The 13,315-nt window shown below is 45.2% G+C and overlaps 1 protein-coding gene across 8 annotated transcripts in view; it reads right to left on the reverse strand.

Moving 5' to 3' along the window:
- DLG3 (discs large MAGUK scaffold protein 3) overlaps nucleotides 1-13,315 on the reverse strand; it is a 1,213,683-nt gene that overhangs the window by 507,087 nt on the left and 693,281 nt on the right. For all 8 annotated transcript variants that reach the window (XM_069209533.1, XM_069209549.1, XM_069209524.1 and 5 more), the window contains one exon: nucleotides 522-572. In XM_069209533.1, coding sequence (XP_069065634.1) covers nucleotides 522-572 — 51 coding nt within the window. The remainder of the gene's footprint in view (nucleotides 1-521; nucleotides 573-13,315) is intronic.

Here is a 13,315-nt window from a genome sequence, read left to right on the forward strand (position 1 = left end):
GGTGGATAATAGTAATTTTTAACGTATATTGAATTAATGATTAAGTGTTGTTGTTGTCATCTCTAAATTAGCCAGACAGTGCCACCTCGTGACAGACTGCCACAAGTGCCTGTGTTGACATTTAAGTGCCGTGCCGAGCACCGTAAACCACTGTCTCAAATTAAACACTGCTTGTATTGCTTAATGCACCAATGGATTCCTGCACAGTGAATGACTGCACACCTGTGAACACTCCCTTGAAACTAGTTTCTCTCTAGGAGTTCTCCCCTATGATGCACCCAGCAGGTGACTGCTCCAGAGGAAGGCAGGGTGATCTGACATCAGGACTTTGCCTTTAATAAACCTGTAGTGCTGTGTAGATGGCGCCATACCCGCCCATTCTCAGGCGCTGGCCTCTCAGGACATCACCTGAATCCCTTCTAGTGCAGGCCATCTCTTTCTCACCGCTTCAGCCATACACTGCAGTATGCTGTTATTTTTATTTTTTGTAACTCACACAATTATCAACTGAAGTCACTTACCCTCTCCAGCACAATCTCTTCATATTTGTACATCCCATCGCTGCCATTCACCTGTGGGCAAGATGAGAAATCAGAGGGTTAGTGAGTGGTCCTTACCCCACCTGGTGTACGACACCCGAAGATCCAATTACGCCATAAGCCCTACTCCTACCCCGCTCTGCGCCTTCCCAAACATAGTCATTTTCAGTCTTCTCAACACTTCCCATCAGTTCTGCCTGAGCCCCTTCAGCAGCCCCCTCTCCTCATCCTCAGCCCATCAGCCTGTCTTCTCTCAGAGCACCTCAACCAGCTCACACCACGCATCACCCTTCCCCAGCACTCCTTGGCCTCTCATCGGCTCCACAACACTACTGGCCCTGGACATCCTTACACCGGATGCACTGATGTATGATGAATGATTACAGTCAATGGACTATTCTTTTTAAACCTTTTTATGATACCTGGTTCCGCAATGTTACTAATCTGTGTGTGTGTGCGTGTATGTATATATATACTGTATATATATTTATATATATATATATATATGTATATATCTATATATATATATATATATATACACACACACACACACATATATATATATATATATATATGCACATGTATACTGTCACTTCCAACTCTCGCAGGGCAGCCCCGGTGTGCAGGAACAGTCACTTGCTAACATAGAAAACACGCTGCTTCGACGCCAGTGAAAATGCCATATGGCCGATCTTGGCGAAAAGAATGTGCTTTATTACATTAACATTATTGCACAATGCCACAGATCCAATGTGTTCAGGCTTCTATCTGTGAGCCTTGATCACAGATGAACAGTTTTCTTTGTGGCACCTTGCACTTTATTGAATGAAATAATAAATCCCTTTTGAAAAGCAACTAGTCGAACTGGATTTGTGCCGTCTCTCAGAATTGCCCGAAGAACAGTGTACATATTGGGGCAGGCTTCCTGAAAGAGAAATATATATATATATATATATATATATATATATATATAGAGAGAGAGAGAGAGAGAGAGAGAGAGAGATAGAGAGAGAGATAGATAGATATATGTGTGTTTATATATATATGTGTATATATATTTATATATAGATATATATGTGTGTGTGTGTATATATGTGTGTGCATATATATATATATATATATATATATATATATATGTATTCTGTCACTTCCAACTCTCGCAGGGCAGCCCCGGTATGCAGGAACAGTCACTTGCTAACATAGAAAACACGCTGCTCCGACGCCAGTGAAAATGCCATATGCCTGAAGATGGTGCACAGAATGTGCTTTATTACATAAACATTATTGCAAAATGCCACAAATCCAATGCGTTTAGGCTCCTATCTGTGAGCCTTGATCACAGATGAACATTACCAATAAAACAACAGATTTAAAGTGATCTTATGCTTACATGAACAAGAAGAGAAATAGAAAAAATACCATTATGTTCCTGCATAGTCTTTCTTCTAATCTCTGCATTTCATTATTTCTAATCATGAAAAAACATGGTTTGCCAATTGTAACGGTCTCAGGGCGTAACTATTGCAAATTTATTTCAAATTAACATTACCATTAAAACCACAGATTTAAAGTGCTCATGCGCATATGTAAACAGAAATAGAAATAGAAGACATACTGTTATGTCCCACATAGTCTTCCTGCGACCCTTAAAAATGGGAAATCGTCCTTTCATGATTAGAAGTGATGAAATGTGTAAATAAGAAGGAAGGCTATCATCTTATCACAATTAACCAGGCACTCTTAATGAGGTCCTTGGAAGCTGCATACAGTACTGTGAATGCTGTGGTGCCTCCACAATATTGATAGGATATTCGAAATCTGGTACTTTGGGGTTCCTTGAGATGGGAATAAATAGGCAATGTGTATCTTTGTATATCCCTCATGTTTCTGTTTAAGGTTTTCCAGCTCTGTACTGGCTTAAGAAAGGCTACATCTGCATTGCAGCAGGTGAGACATTCTTTGATGTCCTTGGGAAGGGATGCCGCCAGTATCTAAAAAGACTACAGAAGTCTATGTCTTGGCCACAGATAAAAACTGCATCTCAAAAAGAGGGAAATTATGAGTTGTCCTAAACCAATATCCCACAAGAACGTTCAATCTTTTGGGAAGTTTATATGTGAGGAGCATCTGAAGTCCAAAGAGTTATCTTCATGTCCTTCACACCTTGAAGTGTCCTAATGTCGGCATTTCGGTTTCTCCTAACAGGGCAACATACGTGCATTTCAAATGGCACCCACCCAAAATAAAACTAAGGGCCTGATTTCGATCTTACGATCTGTAACGGATATCCTGTCCACCATATTATGGTCTTATTATATTTTATGGAGATCGTAATACGGCGCAACAAATAACCGTGACATTTGTGATGGAGTAAACCCCTCTGTCAAGATCGTAATCAGGCACTACGTCTTCAATCAGTTGCCGACCCCACCGCTCACAATCCACCCCAACTAATTCAACTGCAAATTGCAACAAACTACTTTTATTTTTCACCAACAAACACAAACAAAGACAAAATCATCACACCTATCTTTTCTCAACATGACACCCCAAAAAATATCCACCATTTGAAACCTCAGTGCCAATATCACCTGAAGAATAATCAAAAATTATAAAGCAGCTCAAACTCACAAACTGTTTTAGAGATGTCTCTCCAGGAAACAATACAATACATCATCAATCCAACTTCTATCTATTGGAAAAATCCTGGAATCTCCTAATCAATATAAATATCTCTCAAAGTACTTTTCCCACCTCCCAAATCTGAGAAAGATAAACCTGGATTAAACTTTTCTAGTAATATTCGGACCTGGTACTAACTTACAACGGAAAGGCATGATTGAATGTTGCATTTCTAAACAACGAATGAAAATTATTCAAGCCAATCATCGCCTCGCTGATCACCAATCAGGTTTCAAGGCTGGGTTCAGCCCAGTGTAGCCACTCTAAACATTATCAATGTCACCTAATGCATCATGGATGAAGGGGAACTCTGACCACTAATATTGCTGGATCTTTCTGCATTACTTGACCACAGACCTTTAAAACTCTTGTAATTCAGACTGGGATTCTGTCATGAACATATGTTTCCACTTCCCTGTCTAACCGCTGTCAGATTGTGAAGTTGGAGAATGAGAACTTGTTCGCGGCTCTAGTGAAGTGCAGGGTCCCTCAAGGTTCACTTCAGACCTAACATTATACAGTCCCTACCTGGATCCCCTCGGTGAAACGCCCGCAGACTCTGTAGTTACCTTACATGAATGCGCTGACAGGCTGCAGTTGTATCAAAAGACATCAACCATCAATAATATTTTCCCCCTCTTGTCAGGCCGGAAACTTCAACAATGGATGTCAAATAACTTTCTGATATTAAATCCCCCACAGAGAGAGAACTGAAAGAATTAATCCTCAAGACACAAAAACAAATTTGATACAGCTCTCGTGAAGGAACTCAAACTTGAGAATTTCTCCCTACCTCCGTTTTCTTTGGTGAAATCCTCTGACTTCACCTTCAACAACACTCTGTCAGCAGCAGAGCACAACACTTCGCCAATCAAAACTTCACACGTCTCCCAAAAATCACAGATAAAGATTGAAGACCCTTAGCACCTGACCAGCTAAAAGCCTCCGATCGTGTGCTGGTCATCTCTCGACGACATTATGGGGTTTACTCCAACCTTCCCTGGTCCTCAATAAGGCCACCTTGCATGCTACCAACAGTCTTGTATGCACACAAACAAAATGTGATCATGCCTCACCTGGCTGAAGGAACAACACAGCTTGCGGCTTAGAGGAGAATACAATTTAAAATCTGTTGTTTAATGTAAAAGTCCTGACAACTGAGCTACTCACCTTAGCTGGAAAATTTCAGACCATCTCAAGAGTCCTAAGGGGTCTCGGGAATAAAGTCACACTTCGGCTGGAAACCCCAATATTTTCAGCATCTTTGACTGTAAAACAATCTTTTTCTGGTGTACCCCCATCTAAAGATCTCTCTAAAACATGCTCTGGACACAACAGGTACCGCTGAAGGAGAAGAGGCCTTCTTTGGAGCTCTTGCCACTGGAAGGTCCATCTTTACTAACCATGGATTTACTAGCGCTTAGAAGCCACCTCTGGACTTGATAATCTAAAGGCATAAGACAGAAATGTTCAATCTTTATCAAATTAGAATGCCTGTCACTTTCCAGATCATGGTCTGTCATTTCATCCATGAGTCTCTTCTGCTCAGCCCTTCCGCGACAGAGTTTGCGATGCCTGGTGTTACACCTCCCTGGGATGAAGGAGGCACCCCTTTTGGTGGCAAGGCTGCAGGGCACTGTGATCAAGTCACCTGCAGTGCAGTTACCCAGTTTCCTCACAATGATGTATGATGCTTCTGAAATCACCCTCAACCCCATACTTGAGGCTTGTCCACCTGTAATGAAGTGTGAGTGGGACACTGAACTGATGTGTGTGCAAGGGGGCCCTTGAAATGTAAACACTAGTTCTAAAGTAGGCTTAGCAGGAAGTCTACCGAGCGTTTAGATGGAAACCTTCTACAAGGAAATGTGGCACCTGCAATGCAAGCTTACTCCAATGTTCTCTCAGACCCAGTGCTTAACTTGTAAGACAATAATTGCTGGGGCCCTCGCCAAGGCCGTTGCCCCCTGCACCACCCATTTCCCCAGCCAGCGCTGCAGATGACGGTACAAACACACCTACTAACATCACACTCCTATACAGGTGGCACTTTAGAGTATCCAGGCCCCCAATGCTAGAAGAATGGCCTGGGTGGCAGGTAATGGCCATTTTTTATGTCTACTGAATTCATAAAGAACTCTTCCTGTGCTCATCTCTAAATAAAATAAACAGCGCCTCCATGTAGCAGACTGTCATAAGTGCCGGTTTTGGCAATTAAGTGCCTGTGCCGAGCACCGCAAACCACCGGCACAAATTAAGCACTGCTCTGACCTAAACTCCACTTGTGTGAGTAATTAGTTCAGGGTGAAAGGATTATGGTTGCGGGGCTGTTTTAATCAGACCCTCACCCCCGTCCAGCAGTGCCAGGGTGTAGCCGCTCGCTATGCACCGCGAGGAGCTCAGGCCTCAGACTAGGGACCCGTGTGTACAGGGCAACCTGACCAGCAGAGGAGAGGTGACCATTATCAACTGCGCACTCAATGACGCAGACGTGCGGAGGTGGCCCTTGAAAAGATGTTTTGTGATGCCTTGATCTATGCCCTGAAAGAACGGCTGCAGTGGCCGGACCTACCTTTGTATAACTGTGTGTACCATGTGTTGTGATGTCCTGTTCTATGTAATGTAGAAGAGGGTCTGGAGTGCCGGGCCTCCCTTTGTGTAGCTGTGTGTACCACGTGCTGTGATGTCCTGTTCTATATGATGAAGAAGAGGGTCTGGAGTGCCTGGCCTCCCTTTGTGTAGCTGTGTGTACCATGTGTTGTGATGTCCTGTTCTATGTAATGGAAGAGAGGGTCTGGAGTGCCCGGCCCTACGTTTCTGTAGCTGTATGTGCCTTGTGTTGTGATGTCCTCTTCTGTGCAATGAAGGAGCCGGCTGGAGTGCCCCCCTACCTTTGTGTGGCTGTGTGCAACATGTGTTGTGATGTCTTGTTCTATGTAATAGAGGAGCTGGCTGGAGTGCTTGAGCCTACCTTTGTGTAGCTGTGTGTACGTGTACCATGTGTTGTGATGTCTTGTTCCATGTAATCATGTAATGAAGGTGCCGGCTGGAGTGCCCGACCTACCTTTGTGTAGCTGTGTGTACCATGTGTTGTGATGTCCTGTTCTTTGTAATGGAGGAGCCGGCTCGAATGCCCAGTCCTACCTTTGTGTAGCTGTGTGTACCATGTGTTGTGATGTCCTAGACTGCCCGGCCCTACCTTTGTGTAGCTGTGTATACCATGTGTTGTGATCTCCTGCTCTACGTAATAAAGGAGCCGGCTGGGGTACCCGGCCCTACCTTTGTGTGGCTGTGTGTACCATGTGTAGTGATGTCCTCTTCTGTGCAATGAAGGACAAGGCTGGAGTGCCCCCCTACCTTTGTGTAGCTGTGTGTACCATGTCCTGTGATGTCCTGTTCTATGTAATGAAAGAGCTGGCTGGAGTGCTCAGTCCTACCTTTGTGTAGCTGTGTGTACCGTGTGTTGTGATGTCCTGATCTATGTAACGAAGGAGCCGGCTGGAGTGCCCGGCCCTACCTTTGTGCTTTGTGTAGCTGTGTGTACCATGTGTTGTGATGTCCTGTTCTATGTAATGAAGGAGCCGGCTGCAGTGCCCGATCTACCTTTGAAAAGTTGGTGGTACCCTGTGTTGTGAAGCCCTGTTCTATGTTACGTCATGAAGGAGTGGGGTACTCTTGGTGTACCAGGCAATGGTCGCTTATTGACCATATGCAAATCGTACTTGGGTTCTGAGGAAGGTCTCAGTCCTAATCTCATGTGAAAGGCTTCTTGCTGTTTCTATTAGGGTTGTCCTGTGTTTTCACTGTGAATGTCTGCACCTGGGCTGTAGTGTGGTGGACAGCCTAGTCGGGGAGGTGGCTGAGTGTGTGAGTACGGTAGGGTTCAAGCAGGGACACTGGGGTGTCTCCTGGAGGGCTGTACCACTTGGCTGAATCTTAGGTGCTTCCTCCTCTTGCTGCAGGCTGTTCATGACAGGCCTTGAAAAATAATAAAAATATTACTACAACTTCAGGTAGAGTGACTTGGATAATCTACTTGACCTAACTGTAATGTACTTGACCCATAAACTGGTCTCAGATAGTGTAATCTTTGGCAAATTGTTCTATTTTACAAATTCGTCTTTTTCTTCATTCTCACATGAGTGCACCTTCAAATATGTACGTTTAGAATTTCTTGTGCACAAAACAAAACTGGTTTGTTTGATTAAATAAACTAAACATTTGCTCCATGTGTGATAAGAACCTAGCCACAGGGTGCACATGATCCCTGACTTCCCTCTCAGTTTACTAATAACATTGACTTCAGGGCAGGGACAGGAGTGTTTCTCAGTTCATGTTTAAACACTCACTTTTAATGTACAAGTTGCTTACGTTCGGTAACGAAATATCCGGTAGAGACAAATTCTAGTTGCAGATTACTTACCTTAGAATTTCCCCCAGACGTCAGACTGGATCCGGAGATTTTTCTTCGAGCAATACACTTGCGCGTCGGTAGGTGCCATATTTTGATACCGAAGGTAAGTAACTTGTACATCTGATAGAGACTTCTGGTTGCAGATTTCTTACCTTAGAACAGATACCCAAGCAATGCCATCCTCGGAGGTGGGCTGCGAACCAACATCATACTAGAAAGTCCTGCAGGACCGAACGACCAAAGTAGCCTTCCCGACGGACCTGACTGTCCAGGCAGTAGTGTTTAGCAAACATGTACAAGGATGCCCACGTAGCTGCCTGGCAGATGTTCAGGACAGGAACTCCGCATGCTAACACAGTGGAAGCAGCTGTTGCTCTGGTGGAATGAACACGCAAGCCCTCAGGGAGTTGCTTCTTGGCCAAAGCGTAGCACATCTTGATACAAAGAAGTACCCTTCGAGAGATGGTACGTTTTTGCACCACCTTCCCTTTCTTTGCACCTACATACCCGACAAAGAGTTGATCGTCCACCCGGAAATCTTTAGTACAATTAAGATAGACCACCAACGCTCTTTTTGGGTCCAGACGGAGGAGTCTCTCCTCCTCATGGAAAGGATGTGGGAGTGCGTAAAAAGTAGACAGGGTGATGGACTGGCCTACATGAAAAGGCGTAACAACCTTGGGAAGGAAGTAAGCCTTAGTGTGCAGCACCACTTTGTCATGGTGCACAGACAAGAATGGCGGTTTGAAAGAAAGGACTTGAAGCTCACTCACTCTGCGAGCAGTAGTGATGGCAACAAGAAAGACAGTCTTGAAAGTGAGGAGCCGTAAAGGGCAACTGTGCATCAGCTCAAAGGGAGTACACATTAAGTAAGTTAGGACAAGATTGAGGTCCCACTGAGACATGATACAGGGAGTGGGAGGAAATAAATGGGTGAAACCTTTATGGAATCTATTCACAATAGGAGATTTAAAGAGTGAGGGCTGATCAGGTAGCCTAAGAAAGGTCAAAATGGCAGATAAATACCCTTTAAGGGTGCCCAGAGCAGAGCCCTGCTGGGCCAAAGAAAGAATGAACAAAAGAACCTCAGATAGAGGGGCAGAGAGGGGATCAACAGATTTGTTGGTGCACCATTCCACAAATTTATGCCAACAATAGGCATATACCGTTTTGCTGGAGGGATGCCTGGCTGCCAAGATAACATCACAGACCTTGGGTGGAAGATCAAAAGTCATCAACTGCTGCCGCTCAATCTCCTCGCATGGAGGTGGAGATTGGACAGGTTCGGGTGGAGAACGGTCCCCTGCTGCTGCACTAGAAGATTCGCCCGAAGAGGCAGTCTGAGTGGAGGATCGATGGCCATACTCAATAGCTCTGCATACCAAACTCTTTGTGGCGAGTCTGGAGCTACCAAGAGGGCTTGGGCCCGGTAGTTCCTGATCTTCTTGAGAACTCTGGGTAGAAGTGGTATAGGCGTAAAGGGAGGCTGGAGCTCCACTCGAGACGAAAAGCGTCTCAGAGCAAGTACTGCCTTGGGAACTCCAACATGCAAAACAGCTGACATTGCACGTTCTCTGCGGAGGCGAACAGATCTAACCAAGGCTCTTCCCACTGCTGCAAGAGACCTTGCGCCACCTCCAGATGGAGATGCCATTCATGATCGGCTGTGCATCGACGGCTGAGTTTGTCCGCTCTGGCGTTGAGGGATCCTGCCAGATGTTGAACCACCAAGGTAATGCCCTGATGTTACAGCCATGTTCAGAAGCGTAGTGCATTCTGACAAAGTGTCCAAGACCCTACTCCGCCCTGTTTGTTGTAGTATCACATGGCGGTAGTATTGCCCGTGAACACCTGCACTACTTTCCCTTTGAGAGAGGGAAGAAAGAATATGTGATGGAACAACTAGGTCCTAAACAACTACTTGCCTAAACCACTACTGCTAAACAACTAAAAAGCCTCTACAACGAAGTACTGAACAACTACTGTCTAAACTATGATTTTGCCCGAGTAATGATTGCCTGAACATCTAATTTTAATGTACGTTTTTCTTTTTTTTTTTATGGTTTATTAGTTGTTTAGAATTTATATATATATAAGTTGTTTAGAACTTTATATAAGTTCTAAACAACTAATAAACCTTTAGAATTGATATATATATAAATATATATATATCAATTCTAAACAACTAATAAACCATAAAAAAAAAGAAAAACTTACCTTAAAATGTTAAATCAGTTGTTCAGGCAATCGTTATTCAGGCATGTTGGACTTTTGCTTATGCAGGGTCATCCCCAGTCTTTTTGCCTCCTGCCTCCTATTTTTTTCTGACCTGTTGCTGTTGGCTTTTCAACTCTGAGCACTTTACCACTGCTAACCAGTGCTAAAGTGCATATGCTCTCCGTGTAAATTGTATGTAATTGGTTTATCCATGATTGGCATATTTGATTTACTAGTAAGTCCCTAGTAAGGTGCACTAGAGGTGCCAGGGCCTGTAAATCAAATGCTACTAGTGGGCCTGCAGCACTGGTTGTGCCACCCACATAAGTAGCTCTGTAATCATGTCTCAGGCCTGCCACTGCAGTCTGTGTGTGTATTTTTACACTGTAAATTCGACTTGGCAAGTGTACCACTTGCCAGGCCTAAACCTTCCCTTTTCTTACCTGTAAGGCACCCCTAAGGTAGGCCCTAGGTAGCCCCAAGGGCAGGGTGCAGTGTATGGATAAGGTAGGACATATAGTAATGTGGTTTATATGTCCTGACAGTGAAATACTGCCAATTTCGTTTTTCACTGTTGCAAAGCCTGTCTCTCTCATAGGATAATATGGGGGCTACCTTTAAATATGATTAAAGTGTAGATTACCCTAGAGAGTAGATGGACATGTGGAGTTTGGGGTCCCTGAACTCACAATTTAAAAATACATCTTTTAGTAAAGTTGATTTTAAGATTGTGCGTTTGAAAATGCCACTTTTAGAAAGTGAGCATTTTCTTGCTTAAACCATTCTGTGACTCTGCCGTGTTTGTGGATTCCCTGTCTGGGTCAGTTTGACAGTTGGGTTGTTTTTCACCTCACACCAGACAGTGACACAAAGGGGGCTGGGGTGTAACCTGCATTTCCTGATTAGCCATCTCTGCTAGGAGGGAGGGGTGGAGTGGTCACTCTCATCTGAAAGGACTGTGCCTGCCTCTGACAATGCCGGCTCCAACCCCCTGCTGTGTGTCTGATGACTTGCCTAGGCAAGGCAGGATTTCACAAGTAGGTGTGAGTCCCCTTTGAAGAAAGGTGACTTCAAAGACTAAAATGGGTATAAGAAGGGCACCCAAATCTACAGACTTTGGAAACACTTCTGGAACCAAGAGGAACCTCTGCCTGGAGAAGAGCTGATAGCTGAGGAAGACGTGCTGCCCTGCCTGTGACTGTGCTTTGTGGAGCTTTCCTGCAGTGCTGCTTCTGCCAGAGTAAGAGGGCAAAGACTGGACTTTGTGTGCCTTCCATCTTGTGAAGAAATCTCCAAGGGCTTGAGTTAGAGCTTGCCTCCTGTTGTTTGAAGTCTCAGGGACAGCAAAGACTTCTCTCTGCCAGCACCTGGAGTCTCTGGAGAGACTCCTGCTCTGACAAGTGGTGCCCTATCCAGTCCCTGGGCCCTTGAAAGGAAAGCTGGTGGAAATCCAAGGAAATCGACTTCGGACGACTCCGGACCGACGCCGCTCCTGAATCCGGTAACGCCGCCTGCACCTGACGCCGTGACCTTCGCTGGAATACGACACTCTTCGCAGGCCCGTCGCCGCAGCAGCCCCGCTGAAGTCCGCGACTCCGTGGAAGTCGCCACACCACCTCGTGACCGACGCCGCTTGAAGTGCACGGATTCAACGTTTCGCACAGACGCCGCGATTCCTGACTTTGCGCCTCGGCTTGTTTTCACTCTTCACCAAAGGTACTGTACTTGGGGGTCTACACGACTCCGTGTCCGGCGCCGCTGGTGTCGGCTTGTTGGGAACGACTCCGTCACGATGCCGTGTTAACATCTCATTGAAGCATTTTTGTTTCTAAGCGCTATTTTTTAGTTTAATCTTTAAAAATTCATAACTTGACTTGTGTATGTTGGATTTTTGTCATTTTGGTCTTGTTTTGTTTAGATAAATATTTCCTATTTTTCTAAACCGGTGTTGTGTCATTTTGTAGTGTTTTCATTAAGTTACTGTGTGTGTTGGTACAAATACTTTACACCTAGCACTCTGAGGTTAAGCCTACTGCTCTGCCAAGCTACCAAGGGGGTAAGCAGGGGTTAGCTGAGGGTGATTCTCTTTTACCCTGACTAGAGTGAGGGTCCTTGCTTGAACAGGGGGTAACCTGACTGTCAACCAAAGACCCCATTTCTAACATTGGTGATCAGCGGTTGGGATTTGGACTTGTATTTGTACTTGACATACAGTGATTAAGTGTACACTACTGTTTGAGTTCAGACCACTACGTGACCACATACTACTTGTTTGGTGATCAGCGGTTGGGATTTGGACTTGTATTTGTACTTGACATACAGTGATTAAGTGTACACTACTGTTTGAGTTCAGACCACTACGTGACCACATACTACTTGTTTGGTGATCTTTTGCTTTTTCTCTTAAGGACTCCTTTTTGTTTTACTTCCATGATTTTGCTGATCCCTTGACTGATTCTTTTTACTTCATTGGGAACTTATTTTCTGCCTTTGGAACTTTGCACTTGTGACCATCATGTCTCAACCTGGAGATGCAACAGCTGGAGCTGTGTTTGAAATGGAGAAACTGAAGGAGTACTCAGTTGCTCAATTGAAACAGTTCCTTAAAGATCTTGACTATCCCACTGAGAGCTCCACTAGGGAGGGGGAGCTGCAAAAGGCACAGAGGGCCTGGGTGACAATCAAGAAGGCTGGAGGGCACACAGAGGAGGAGAATGTGGGTGGGGAAGTGCAGAGGATACACAGTGGTGTAGTGGAGGTACCTGTTACGCCTGGGGGGAGGGTCCCCAGGAGGGGTAGCAGGGTGTCATCCAAGGGTCTGACTCCTGAAGAGTTACAGGACAGACAGGCAGAGAGGGCTCGCCGGTTCAAGGAGTTGAGGATGCAAAGGGAGAAAGATTTGGAAGAAAGGAGGAGGGACTTAGAGATCAAAAAGAGGATTTGGGCTTATGAGCTCAAAATGAAGGAGCTCGAGGTCATGAGGGCTGAATCCAGCTGGAATGGTGGCAGCAACAATTTTTTATCTAGTGCTGCTGAAGAAGTGCACATGCCCAGGGATGTGGTGCCCTACTTGAAGGAGGGAGTTAACACACACCAGGAGGTTCAGGGGTATGAGGTAGCTCCAGTGATGCACAGGGTCCCTGAGGTGGATTGGGGAACTGGCATGGGGAGTCATATTCCTACTGGTGGGAGGGACACTCTACTGACTCTAGGTGAGAGTGACAGGGAGAGGGGTTCCCCCCAGGTAGAAGTCCTGGTTATGGAGTGTGAAGACATCCCAGAAGAGTGTGGGTTGAGTGTCAGGGACAGTCAGGTACTGTCTCACCAGTCTCAGGAGGGTGATGTGGGGTGCTTTTCCAAAGCAGAGTCACTGGATGGTTGGGTGAAGGGTACTTTGGTTAATTCATGTAAGGGGCTGAGTGATGTAATTGCTGGAGAGCATATGTCTAGTCCTTATTTTCCA

Source organism: Pleurodeles waltl, chromosome 2_1 (assembly GCF_031143425.1).
Source record: "Pleurodeles waltl isolate 20211129_DDA chromosome 2_1, aPleWal1.hap1.20221129, whole genome shotgun sequence".
In the NCBI taxonomy this organism is placed as follows: Eukaryota; Metazoa; Chordata; class Amphibia; order Caudata; family Salamandridae; genus Pleurodeles; species Pleurodeles waltl.